A 14,335-nucleotide genomic window follows, 5' to 3' on the forward strand; every position below is an offset into this window, starting at 1 on the left:
GCAAGAGCAGAAGCTGTGAGTTGTTGCAACGTATGTTTCGGGTGCAATTCAATACCCGATCTATATGCTGGTTGCAATCCAGAACGAAACTTCCTCTTTCTTTCATCCTTTGTGATTAGCATGAAGGGAGTCACTTCCAGCAACACTTTCCAGAATTTGTTAACATACTGTTGCACACTCTCATTATCTTTTTGCTCCAACCTGTCCCACTTTTGAGTGAGAGTTTGCTCTGCATTGGGTGGCAAGAACTGAGCATAAAATCTATCTTTGAATTCCTTCCAAGTAGAGATGGGATCCTTGGTGATCTTTTCAGTGATCCACCAATGGGCAGCAGTCCCTTTTAGAAACATGCTAGCATGGCGCACCTTTGATTTTTCTGTAAAGTCCTCATCGCTAAAAGCAATGTCGAATTGTGCCACAAACGCTAACACCTTAGAAGCATCATGTTCACCATGAAAGACATCAAATTTAACAGATTTATCACCTGCTTTGAATTCCTTGAGCTTCCTGGCATGAGGCTCATGATCTTCTCTTTTTCTTTTCCCCTTATCCAATGGGGTAGCCCTGTCTGCATGGGCTCCATGGGCCGTCATAGAAGCTTCATGGGGCACGGTGGCATGTGCTCCACGAACTCGAAACTCAGATGCATGTGACTTACCTGCATATGGCATGGTCTCTCCATGAGACAATTCAGAAGGCAAAATTTTTCTGGAAGTAGACCTGTCACCATGAGATACATATCTTGCATGCATGTGACTTTCATGCCCTCCATGAGCACTGGCATACATATATCTATCAGGCTTTGTGCCTTGGGGAGAAGATGCATGACGAGAGGTGACAGTCACCTCTTCCTTTTGCATAAAAGATTTCAGCCTTTGGGATGCGGGATCTCCATGCTTCAAACGAGGTGGATTTCTGAAAATCAGCTCTCCGTCATCCCCCTCTTTGATATCACCTTTGCGAAGGAGATAGGCAAGTGCCAACTCCCTTGGTTTCTTGCCCACTTCACGAGCCATTGATTCAAAAGTTACATCAACCATAGCATCAGCCTTCCTGGCTTCAATAGCACTTTGTAGGTGGGGATCTTCATGCAAGAACTCTAACTCTTGCTCTTGAGCTTGCAAAAGTTTTCTCATATGTTCCATTTCAGCCCTCATAGCTTCAGGCTCTTGTTCAAGCATAACTGTCTTTCCTGGAGACAGTTGACCCTTGGATTCACTATCAAGAACCCTTTCAAGGGGCTTGTGCCTACCACGCAGGGCATCAGACCCACGAGAAGCACTAGATGGACCCCTCGAATTTGGTACTTCCAAAGGGTTGCCTTGGCTGTCCATTGTGTTTTAAGTTTGCTAAAAGCGAGATGTCCAGTACACAGGTTCGTTTCCCCACTAGGAAGAGGGAAACAACCGTGCTCTAATACCAATGAAACCGATCCCGTCAAGTGGGAAAGACTCCGTTGGACACCCACACGCTTAATAGCACAACTTTAAAACCACAAATTTGAAATGGACAACTTAATACAACTTGAAATTAAATGAAATGAAATGGAAAGATGGACACCAGCACTGGCGCCGGAACGGGCCGACCCCCCCCTCAATATATGATATATTTATTGGGAGTATTTAATGAATACAATGCTCCATGGGTTCTGAGAACCAGATTATGTCCATGTACATATGAAAACAGTACCAAACAAATAGGCTCAAATTTCGATGTAGAAGCTCGAAGCAGAACGACCACTAGTGTGGTCCAATCGCTACGGTCCTGTGCTTTCACTGGACTCCGCGGAGAGCGCCTCACTGGTGTTCCGAGACCACGCACAAACAGGCGCTCTCGTACTAACGCCTGGCTCTCCCGATCTCAGCACCTTTGGACCGAGGTTCGCCAATATAGCTTGGACAACCCGGCACCGAATGGGTGTTGGCCGAGCGGGATGAATCCTTTATCAGATTTAAACATAAAATACTTTACTCAAATCTGAAAATCACTTACTTGTAGATGGTTGATAGAAAACCAATACTTGTGGTATGATGAAGTCACCCAGGTGATGCGAAGTCTCCTTGTAGAACACCAGTGGAGAGGATGTACCACCACAAAGGACACAGCCGCCTGCTGATTGGAGAAGGAGTGCACAGTCACTTGCAGCCTGCTGGACAGTAAGAGCAACCACTTTGTTGAGATGGCACAGTTGCCTGCAGGAGAGGAGCAGTAGAGTGAGGCGTGGCCTTCAGATGGTGGCAGCCAACTCTGTGTAGGCAGAGCATGTGATGGGCGCCTGGCTGGGAGGAGAAACAGCCGCCAGCAGTCAAGGTGTAGTTGCCTGTATGTGTGGTGAGCAGCCGCCTGTAGTACAGTACAGCCAGCCGCCTGGGAGAGAGAGAGCAGCGTGGAGTAAACAGCCGCTTGTAACAACTCTCAGCCACCTGTAGAGGCAGACGCAGCCAGCAGCAGCCAAAAACAATCGCCTGCAAGGTTCAAGCAGCCAGCTGGAGATTAAGCGCAGCCACCAGCACTCGCCTGGGAGCAGAAGCGCATACAATTCAGCAGTCGCCTGGGGTAAACATGCGCAAGGAAGATGGTCGCCGGGTGATCTTACGTAAAAGGAAAGAAGCGAATCCTGTCTACGCTAGATGGAGGAAGCCCTTTTCTTTAATAAAATAAAAGTGGAGTTACAACTAAAGATTTCCACGCATGCATGTGGGGGGAACTAGTGGGGGTAGGTGACCATGCCCACCCCCACACTCACTTAAAAGTGGGGCTCCCCACCTTGGCCCCAAAGTGGGTGCCCACTTTTAAATAAGTGTGAACACCTAACCTTATAAAATAAAGGGTTAGAATAAAAAAACATTAAAAACTAAATGTGCAACATACTTACCACCTGTTCACATGCACCAAAACTTGTGAGAATACAGAGCAGACTTCACGACTCACTGGCAGGCGTCCCCGCTCAGTAAGTAACACGTCAAGCAGGCAAACACACAAATACATGTCATGCGAAAACAGTTTCAAACATGCAAAATATGTGTGCATGTGCAAATAGTCACATGGACATATCTCCCGTTCATGGAACAAGTACAAAATATCTGTCGGCACAAAACTGGCACGACATAAAAACATAAAAACCTGGTCTTCCTATGGAGTGACAGTCCCATAGGTAAGACACAGTTCCAGGCTCGAGTTTCCCTATGGTGTGACAGTCCCATAGGCAAAACACGGCACGAATACTGGCTCTTCCATGGCGTGACAATCCCATGGATCGAACAGAGTCCAGGTCATACACGGGTGGCACTGGTCTGGCTCCCGTCCATACGACACCATCCTGCTAACACACGGGTGGCACCAGTCTGGCTCCCGTCCATGTCAGCAAAATACTGGCCTCTTCACACGAGACACAGGCCTGGCCTCAAGTGAACGAGACGCAAAAACTAGGAATGGACCAAATGGTCGGCCAATTGGTGACATCAACATTGCCAGCTCCCACACCTTGCATACCATGCAATCTTGCTGATCCTCCCATGTTTTCAAACATACTACTATGCATACTGGGCTGCATGCCCCTAAACATGTTTCCGTGCATTCCGGGTTGCATGCCCCCTGTCATGTGCATCACAGATGCCATGGACATTCTCAGGGCTAGATCCAGAAGAGGCAAACAGATAAAAACCATGAACCAGTAGAAGATAGGTAGAACCAGAATGATAGAGCACAGAGCACCTTGGGCAGTGTAGACTGGAGACAGGCGTGGAGAGCAAACTGAAGACCAGAAGGCTGTCGGCTGCAAGATAAGGGGACTGTTGACTGAACAAATGGAGTCGGCTGTACCTGGAAAAGGCGGCTGCAAGCATCCAATATTTTAATGAAGATTTAATGCCAGTCGGCTGGTCCGACAGCAGTCGGCCAGCTCCTCCAGCCATACAAGTGACTATAAATAGCAATGATGCTCATCATAGAACTCATTCAGCCCACTAGGGGTTTGAGTCATTAGGAGTCCTAGTCTAGGGCAGAATCTTGGGTGTTTTACCACCTTTTCAAGAAGGCAGCCAAGGGCTGCAGATATGTACCTTTTTGTACCATAGTATATACTGAATTTCCAGCACTTCTCTCTCTCTCTCTCTACTCTCTCTCTACCTGCGTTTTTGCATCAGATGGTGCGTTTTTGCATCAGAAGGTTTCCAAGAGTGTTTAGGGCTGAAAGAAGACTACCCAGAGCTTCCGCGTATTACAGTGGTATCAGAGCCTACTTCAAGGACGAAGATTCAGCAAAGAAAACCAGAAAATTTTTTTGCTCGTGTGGTTGGTTCTTAGACACTGGTGGACTACCCCTTTCGGAGTGACTCCTGTCCCTCGAAGGACGGTTGGTTTTTAGCCTCCGGAAGCCTCCGGAAGTCTCCCACACAGATAGTGGATGGTCAGATTGCGTTCCGGAAAGGAATTGCATTTTCCCGCTATGGCGAGCTTTGGCGACGAGAGAGAACCAGAACCATGGGACCAGAGTGCACCAGGCAGCCCAGCTAGGGCACCCGGCTTGAGTGTACAAGACATGTTCCAGCAGATGATGCGAGCAATCGTAGACCAGACAACCAAGTTGGATGAGCAGAAGGCGCGGATTTTGGCTCTGGAGGAGCGTTCTCGCTCTCCAGCGTCGCGTTTTCCATCTCCTCCTCCCTCTCCTTTCGTACCCCAGATACCATATCTTCGTCACAGGGACCCTCTCGAGGGGTCACAGCCGCAGCCAAGCTCCTTGCTTGAGATGCAGATGCGTGCATTGGAGATTCGACAACGAGAAGACGACGCCATGCGACGAGTGGAACACGAGCGTTACCTCAGAGCTTTGGATGCCAGATTGACACCGACGGCGCCCTCGAATCATTTTCCCAAGAAAATGAATTTCAGTAAGTATAATGGTAAACTCGATCCCACTACTCTGTATTCATGGTTACATCAATTTGAAGCTTACTTTGCCGCAGTTAGGAAAACAGATACTGACAAAGTGATCTTGGCTAGTTGGTACTTGGAAGGTGAGGCCATTCCTTGGTGGACTCAGTGGGCTCATGCCCACACCAGATCAGGTATGGCAGCTTATGTGTGGGACGAGTTCGTCCGTGACCTTAAGCAGCGGTTTCTACCGCCCCACTACCTTGAGCGACTCGAAGACGAGTTCAGGGGAGCGCGTCAGAACGCGCAACCAGTCCTTCAGTTTGCCAATAGAATATCGACCTTGTGTCTGCAATTAGGCTTATCTGATACGGACAAGAAAGGGCAGTTTTTGTATGGCCTGGACACGCAAATCCAATGGGAGGTGCGTATGTTCAGGCCAGCCATCTTTGAGGACGCACTCTCGCTTGCGCAGAGTGCAGAAATGAAACACAATGGTGGCAAGCCCAAGACTTTCCAGCCGGCTTCTCCCAAGGCTAACGCCCCGGGGGGCAAAAGCCAGAACCAGACGGGGTGAGCGCAATGAATTGCTCAAGTCCTTTGGCTATTCGAGCTGACTCCGGTGGACAAACAAGTTGAGGGTTTTAGCACAGGTATGACAACGAGCGTCAAGTATGAAGCTCTAGGTGCTAAATTAGTGATTCAGGGCATAGAGTTTGTGCGTGACTTTATGGTTGCCCCTCTTGTAGGAGCAGACATAATTTTGGGTATCCAGTGGTTTCACAAGTTTCTTCCTGATGTCAAGTGGGACAAGCACACGTTCCAGATTGATCGGAATGTGTCAAACACCCCGGTGACCATTAAGTGTGAGCCAGGTATTCCAAACTTTCCGCTCATAAGCCACTTGCAGGCTAAGCGAGTAGTCTGGAAAGGCGCACAGTGTGCGATGATTTACATCCAGACAGCCCAGACGGTGGCCAGTGCTTCCGAAAAGTACTCGGTTCTCCATGAAAAGTTCCAGAAGATTTTTCTTCGGGACAGTCTCCCTCCCCAGCTTCCCCCGTCCAGACCGGAGGATCACAAGATTGACCTCCTCCCAGGCTCGGAACCCCCGAGCAAGTTTCCGTATCGCCTTTCTAAGGCAATGGAATCGGAGTTGGACCGCCAACTCCAAGAATTGTTGCAAGCTGGCTTCATCCGCCCCAGCGTGTCGCCATTTGCAGCACCGATCTTATTTGTCAAGAAGAAAGATGGGTCTTCTCGGTTGTGTGTCGATTATCGTGCACTCAACAAGCTGACTATCAAGAGCAGATTCCCGATGCCTCGAATTGACTATATTCTCGAGAGGCTGAATGGAGCTAAGGTGTTCTCTAAATTGGATTTAAAGAGTGGGTACCACCAGGTTCGGATTGTTGAGGGGGACATCCCCAAGACAGCTTTCCGTATAGAACGGGCCCACTATGAATTTGTGGTCATGCCATTTGGTTTGACGAACGCCCCAGCTACATTTAACCGCATGATGATGCGTATTTTCCGGGAGTTGATTGGAGTGTGTGTGTTCATATTTCTGGACGACATACTCATATTTTCAGCTATAGTTGAGCAGCATGACATTGATGTGGAGAAAGTCCTTAAGTTGCTGGAAAGCAACGAGCTCTATGTCAATGAAAAGAAGTCAGAATTTTATCTGTTCCAAGTACATTACTTGGGATATATAATCAGTGCCGAAGGCATTCGACTTGATCCGGCTAAAGTGGCCGAGATTGTTAACTGGGAAGTACCTCAGACTGCTTATGACATTCGATCATTTGTGGGTATATGCCAGGCGTATTCCACCCACATTGACAAGTTTTCTGATCTCTCGGCAGACCTCACCGATCTGCTAAACGGAGTGAAAACAAGGAGGCAAAAGATTCGAATGACTCCACGAGCGTTGGAGGCATTCCAGAACCTCAAGGTGGCTTTGTCAGAAGCGCCTTGTTTAGCCCTTGCCTCATGGGACGAACCATTTTAGGTGATCACCGATGCGAGTAACATCGCAATTGGAGGTGTATTGCAACAAAATGGTCATCCGGTAGCCTACATGTCTCGTAAGTTACTGCCCGCCGAAAAGAAGACTACCCAGAGCTTCCGCATGTTACATTGGTATCAGAGCATCAGGCTCAGCAAAGCTAAACACTGATTCAGTCCCAGATGATGGTGTACAGGTCCAAGGTACAGGAAAGTACACGGATTCGAAGCCCAAGGCGAGGAGCACAGAAGCGGGAAGAACTCCCGGGAGGTTTGTTGGTGGTGTTCCACAGTGCCAAATGGGGATGGCAGTTCTGTGAGCCAGATAGGTTCTCAGGTAACGGTCCCAAGGGAGGTTGATCCTCCAAGGGTGATGTGAGAGTGCCAGACTCAGTTCTAGGAATGAAGACCAAGATGGTGTTCAGAGTCAGGGCAGGAATGGATTGTGGACTAGAGGAAGACTAGATGCATAGATCTTCATCAGAGACAGAGTGGTTTGGAGAACAGGCCGGGTTTTCAGAGAAAAAGGTTTGCCAGGGATGGAAGATGACAGAGGGACTTCGGGACAGGATTGGGATGATGATAGTCATCCAAGAGCAGGTTGGATTCCCGTCATCAAGTTTAGCAGAGGGGGATGTCATGTGCATCACAGATGCCATGGACATTCTCAGGGCTAGATCCAGAAGAGGCAAATAGATAAAAACCATGAACCAGTAGAAGATAGGTAGAACCAGAATGATAGAGCACAGAGCACCTTGGGCAGTGTAGACTGGAGACAGGCGTGGAGAGCAAACTGAAGACCAGAAGGCTGTCGGCTGCAAGATAAGGGGACTGTTGACTGAACAAATGGAGTCGGCTGTACCTGGAAAAGGCGGCTGCAAGCATCCAATATTTTAATGAAGATTTAATGCCAGTCGGCTGGTCCGACAGCAGTCGGCCAGCTCCTCCAGCCATACAAGTGACTATAAATAGCAATGATGCTCATCATAGAACTCATTCAGCCCACTAGGGGTTTGAGTCATTAGGAGTCCTAGTCTAGGGCAGAATCTTGGGTGTTTTACCACCTTTTCAAGAAGGCAGCCAAGGGCTGCAGATATGTACCTTTTTGTACCATAGTATATACTGAATTTCCAGCACTTCTCTCTCTCTCTCTCTTCTCTCTCTCTACCTGCGTTTTTGCATCAGATGGTGCGTTTTTGCATCAGAAGGTTTCCAAGAGTGTTTAGGGCTGAAAGAAGACTACCCAGAGCTTCCGCGTGTTACACCCCCATACATATTTCCTTGCATTTCGGGCTGCATACCACCATACATGTTGCCGTGCATACTAGGCTGAAAATTAGCTCCAAAATTCCCTTGCATTCCCAGACCTCCTTGTGGGTAACCCCCAATCATAGATTGGAACACGGAACCACCGCCAAAATAGCTTGGATGCATGGATTGTTGCGGAATAGGTGGTTGTCCGAAAAAGGAACTCTGTGGGTTTGCACCATAAGTGTTTTGCATGTTAGAAAACTATCCAAAAGCAAGATCTTGTGGGAAGGCACCACTATTGCCCTGAGGTGGGTTCCTAGAACGGACCTTCTTCTTCTTCTTAGGCTGAGAAGGGGCCCTCATAAATTCAAGAAACTTCTCACTTTGCGTGAGCTGCATAAGCACATCCACTGCCCCTGCCAAACGGCCTTTGAACTGGGCATCATCTTCCTCTTTACTTGGCATATCTTCTGGCTGCGTTACATCCTCATAACAACGTGCATCTTCTGCGGCCTGTTCTCCTGCAAGTACATGCTCAGATTCAGTCCTCTCAGGAGTGCTCTTGCTCTTCCTCATCATCATAATCATAGTCATCCTTGTGTTGCTTTTCACAAGAGAGAGGAGGCGTGAGAAAAGCTCTATTCTGTCCTGCCTTCCTGTCTTGCAACCGCCTGCAGTCCAGCACTTGTTTCCACGTGAAAGAGAGAGAGAAACTCGTGGGTGAACCTGCTGTCCTGCGTGTACTCCAACAGCCAGCCTCTTGCCAAAAGCGAGAGAGAGATATTCGGTCTGCACCTGTATGTACAGCAGCGCAGCCCGCCAGCTAGCCCTCCAAAAGTGAGAGTGAGAGAGAGATTCAGCTGTGCCTGTGTGTGTTCCAGCGCAGCCCTCCAAAAAGCAAGAGAGAGATATTCAGATGGCGCCTGCGTGTACTGTAGCGCAGCCCGCAAGCCAGCCTCCCCTCCCAAAAAGCGAGAGAGAGAGAGAGAGAGAGAGAGAGAGAGAGAGAGAGAGAGGGTGCTGACCCAACTCTCTCCAAAAAAAACGTAGGCCTCCGAAATAGCCTAGGGGCCACGATGCTCCAAAAAAGGGAAGGTTCATTAGATTGTGACACATCACTACTCCCCATAGCATCTTCTTCCACATGTACGGGATGATTTGGGTTGGGTAGCACCACCAAAACCCATGCTCATTGATTCATCGGAAACGATATGAGGTCTCCCATGCATGTGTGAAGAACCGGGTTGAATTGGAAAGCTTTTTGGTACTTCCCCACCATGAGGTCTTTCTTGCATTCGCCATAAAGCTCACATGTGGTGTAGTCTTCATGGTGGCTTCATGAGGTTCCTTTTTTTGCTTACTTGCCCTCTCTATAAGTAGATGGACTTCCTTGTGTATCCAATTTGCTCTCCATAGTAACAAATTTGGTCATAATGTTGGCACCCATGGATTGAATGCTTTGAGTACAAGCATCTAATTTTTCTACAATCATGTTATTGGATATTGTTGGGAGAGGATTGGCCCCATGAGGAGTGGATTTTTGAGCATTACCCATCATGGTTTTCCTCCAACCTCTCTTGATGCTTGTCCTGAGGCATCATCGCTTGTCCTGAGGCATCATCATGCTCTCCCAATGCATCCATAGTGTCTCCCATGGTGCCTAGGTCTTGCTTATGCAATCCATAAACCCTTTTTTTAAATTATTAAGGTTATAAACCTTTGTTCCCTTTTGTCCCCGCCACACATGGGGTTGTCCAGACTCCACACATGGGGTTATAAACCTTAGTTTCCTTTTGTCCCCAAGTATGAACCTTAAACATATATCTTGCTCACTGACCACCATGCTCACACTTATGCTGCACGAATTCACAGGGTCATGACAATTGCAATGAGATTATGGAGTTTGTGCTTTAAATCATCGTGTCATTGATTAACCTTATCTTAATCTCGTATTAGCATTTTCTTAGTCTTTCATCATGGGCTTAATCACTTGCTATGAGCCGCCTTAGATCCATATTTCTAACATTCCACGCATGCAACATCGGTATCAGAGCATTCACGCTCAGCCACTAAGCATGGTCCCAAGGAGGTGCACAGATCCGTTGGAAGAATGTAGCCACGGTATCATATGGAGTGGTCAGCAACATGCAAAGCTGTAGGAAATTGGGAGTACGTACTCAGAACCAATACATCATTCGCTCTCAGATTAGTTCCAAAGGCCTAGCAAGAGGCATGGTCAATTCCGGCATCGCTGTGTTAAGGGAAAGGGATAGTAGGCATGGGGACAATAGTGGAATAGATGCTCAATTCAAGACTTGGAAGCAGAGATCCAAAGTGGAAGGTGTTTAGGCAAAGTGTCAAAGTCAAAGTAGAAGGTCAAAGTAAGAAGTCTAGGGAGGAAGGATGACAGAGTGTCCACCCTATCATCAAGTTTAGCAAGAGGGGATGTCATATTCCTTGATGTAGGATAGCATTTAGGACATTAGCAATGCTAATTTATGGGCTTAGGAGCAGTCGGTTGACAACATGGATTGCGTCAAGGCCACACGTGTGAAGAAGACAGCATTTAATGCTGAATTACCAGTATGTAGAAGGTCAGAGGTCACCCTATCGGGTGCCTAGAAGATGTATAGATATTTATGTCACCTTTTTGTACCATAATAGAAATAAAACCCTAACACCAACTCCCTTTCTCTTCTCTGCTCTGTCTTAAATCATGTTCATTCAGCATCTTGTTCTTAATCAGGCTTAGGCCTGTGGATCAGTACAGTAAGGCTTCGGCGCAGATTCACAACTCATTGATTTGCTTCTCAGCATAAAATGGACACACACGCATTTGAGGCTATCTGTGCCCGTCTCGACAGGATGGAGTTGGCACCTCGAGCACCTAGTATTCCAAATTTGGAATCTTCAAGGGCCGGTGCTTCGGAGCAAATGTTGGATTATTCCAAGGACGAAGTGGCAAAACTTTCTGGAGGAGGATTTTTGGCCCGGGGGTGGCCTACCGATGTAGGCCTATGGTTGGCTGGTAAGCTGACAATTATGTACAAGAAAAGTGTTATAACCGAAATTTCCAAGTACAAAAGATGACTGAAAATGTTGATCACAATACTTAGCCCAATGCTATGCTTTAGTTTCTCCTTGACCAGCCCTTGCACCAGAGAATCGCTCCATGGACTTACAAGGCTTGAGAAATGCACTCGTGGAAGATTGAATATGTGCGCATGCTTATACAGGGCCCCAATATGCAAGGTGGGGCAGTAGGCCTGCTGTCAGCCTACTGAGCACAAATCCATGACTGTTTTTACTGGCCGACTACCTCTTGGCGCATGCTTCTGGTGCAGCTATTGTCAATTTGTTGGACTGCTGCTACTTGATGCCTGGCTACTCCTCGATATTGCTTCTGTGCTGGTCTCTTGGGATGTGTGCCCTGAAGACTCTAGGGTGTGGTGTATCACATTGATACAGCTGTGGAGAACCAGGTTGCTAAGTGTGCAAGCCTGTGACTGACTTTGTGGAGTACCAGGTTGCTACTGGGGCAAGCTTGTGATCTATACCTTAGCGTATGAAGGAATGATATTTGATCACATTTGATGGTCTTGTGTTATGGATGGACACATCTGACTACTCAATTACACACCTCTTAACAAAACCATCTTTTAGAATTTAGTCTTGAAATCTTCTAAATAAACAAAAGTAGTCTGAAGGCTGGTGGTTTGATGTATGGAGTATCATTACTTGATCCCGGACTGTAAAGATTTCTGTTCTTTTTAGTTCTCGTTTGGTCTTGCTTCTGCTGGGTTTTTGGGGTGTAGGATCAGAGTGCATTGGTATCCTCTGGGGGCAACACTGCACCAGTCGAGTCTCTAAGCCAGTCTGGCCCAAGGAATGCGGATCAACAAAGGCCTTCTGTTAATAATAGGCCAGCATTCATGAATAATTTGAATGGAGTGAGTAATTCACGAGGAGCTGCCATCGAAGCAAGAGATCGATTGGATGAAAGGCTCAGGATTGCAGCACTGCTTAGCAATAGGTAGGGTAAACTTTGCATCTTCTGTTTCCATTTTTTTGAACATGGTCTACTTTCCTGAATGGTTGTAAGCATCTGCGTGATGTTTTTCAACCTTTTCACAATTGATAAATGACTTAATGTTTGCTGTCTTCAGGAACAGCAATGCTGGTTTTACAGGAAACTTTCTTGAAGATTTCAGTCTTCTTTTTGAGGATGACGAGGATGCGTGGAGTGATGATGAATTATGGGAGCTTGGTATCCAAGAGTGGTTGGCAACATTGGGTTTTGGAGAGGGTTGGCACTCGGATGTTCATGCATCATCTGAACCAGGTTTGAGTAAAGCTGTGATCAGGCGTTTGCACAAAGAGGTGTTTGTCCCCAAAGGACCCAGAAGGGATATGGAGGTTGGAAATGCTGAGACGGATTCTTCAGAGCAGGATGACTGTTCTGTTTGTCTAGAGCACTTTCTCTCGGGGCAGCAACTTATTCGTCTTCCCTGCAAGCACAGGTTTCACCCAAATTGTCTTACTCCATGGCTGGAAAGTCATGTACAGTGCCCTTATTGTAGAGCGAAGGTCAGCTTTGAGGCGACAGGTGAAACTAGCTCCAGTCAGAGTGGTGGTGGAAGCTCCATTTCTATGATTGATGATGACCTAATTGCATGGATGGAAGTGGTGGACTCTGGGCTTTCACGGTTAAGTATCAGGTGATTGTGAATCACACCACGGCAGTTCGCTCAGAGCTATTGCTGGTCTAGGTGAGAATCCTAATTATGGACGCCGCTATCACGAAGCATTACACAGCTTTATTTCTTGGAATCTGGTTTAATCGGCGATGTAAATTGCTTCATGTGTACAAGTGAATGCCAAAGTGATAAGAAGCTTGACGGGTCTTCATTGATGGGGCAAAATTATGGAAGCTTCAGGAACTTGAGAATTAAGCAGTACTAGGTACCATATACCACAAAGATTGCCAATATCATCCAGCCCATGCATGGGTCATTTGGTTGTGAACCCTAGTTGTGTGATTCTCCTGCAAATAGTAATTGTTTGTTTTAGGGAAGTTTTGATGCATGTCGACAGTATTTCATCTTTCAAGAATAACTTTTTTTTGGCTATTGGAGGATGTGAAACTGGTCTTGGCTCTACATTTTAATAGAAACCCACAAATAAAGCATTTTCTTACAAGTGGCATGTTGGTCGGCAAATATTGTGAGTCATAGTTTATTGTGATTTTTTTATAAATAGTGAGAGAGAGGCATGACGACCTGTCTTTATGTCGTTGATTTGGAGGGACAATCACGTGCTGCATGCATCTGGTGATTAGAATTGTGGGTGTGCCTTAAGAGTGAGCTTATGAGTGAACCATAAAGCATGGCCAAGACTGTTGTCCGCTCACCCTCTCATGTATCTCTACATAAAAACTGTTGAAAGCACGCTGCAAAGCATCCTTCCTGGCAGTCCCTCTAGCCACCTGGTTTTGCTGATGTCCTCCTCATATCCAAGCTCCCTCTGTACGACGGATGTATTTCCAGGCGTACAGTAAAAGAGCTGGTGGGAGTTTGTGTTCAAGCTAGCTTGAAGATTGCAATTTGTCTTCCACAGGCTTCATGACAACAGTGACAGCGAAGGCCATCTCTGTAAACAATGCTTAATGGGCGCTCAAGCTCCTGGAGTGCCACTGTTTCTTTAAATGACTTGTGTGCCATGGAGGTGTGAAGCAGCTTGCTGTGTAATAGCAGCTTTTGATTGCGTTTCGAAGAGCCAAGGATGCTTTGTGAGAGAGGTGTAGTATTGCACAGTATACTTCTTTTTTGTTTGTGGATATATATACTAATGCTTCAAATTGGTGGATATATACAGCAAGACTTTAATCCTTCAAGCCGTTCATTAACACTTCTATTTTTTTAGGCCTGGAATAATGAATTTGGTTCATGGTGTGAGTCTTGTTGATGGGAAAGTGTGCATTGTGTTTGTGAGATTTGCGATGGCAGGCTGTGTGGATTAATTGGCAAATCTAATGCCGCCAAGTGTGCTGCTACATTTGATAAGAACAGAATTTGTGATGGTGCTTTTTGTCAAAGACAATAAAAACATTTAAGAGCACTTTTTGTACAAAACAAAAAACATTTAAGAACCAAAGATTGCTTGTTCCAAAAAGTACGATTTCTCATTTTGTTTCAAAGAA

The 14,335-nt window shown here is 46.7% G+C and overlaps 1 protein-coding gene across 1 annotated transcript in view; it reads left to right on the forward strand.

Annotated features, from left to right (window-relative positions):
* Positions 1-13,335, forward strand: part of LOC147624009 (uncharacterized) — a 32,818-nt gene extending 19,483 nt beyond the window's left edge. The window contains exons 3-4 of the mRNA XM_086820691.1: positions 11,952-12,169; positions 12,303-13,335. Of these exons, the coding sequence (XP_086676817.1) occupies positions 11,952-12,169; positions 12,303-12,858 (774 nt within the window). The 3' untranslated portion in view covers positions 12,859-13,335. The remainder of the gene's footprint in view (positions 1-11,951; positions 12,170-12,302) is intronic.
* Positions 13,336-14,335: the final 1,000 nt, after the last annotated feature.

This window comes from Cibotium barometz, chromosome 26 (genome assembly GCF_041138505.1).
Source record: "Cibotium barometz isolate CiBa-2024 chromosome 26, ASM4113850v1, whole genome shotgun sequence".
Lineage (NCBI taxonomy): Eukaryota > Viridiplantae > Streptophyta > Polypodiopsida > Cyatheales > Cibotiaceae > Cibotium > Cibotium barometz.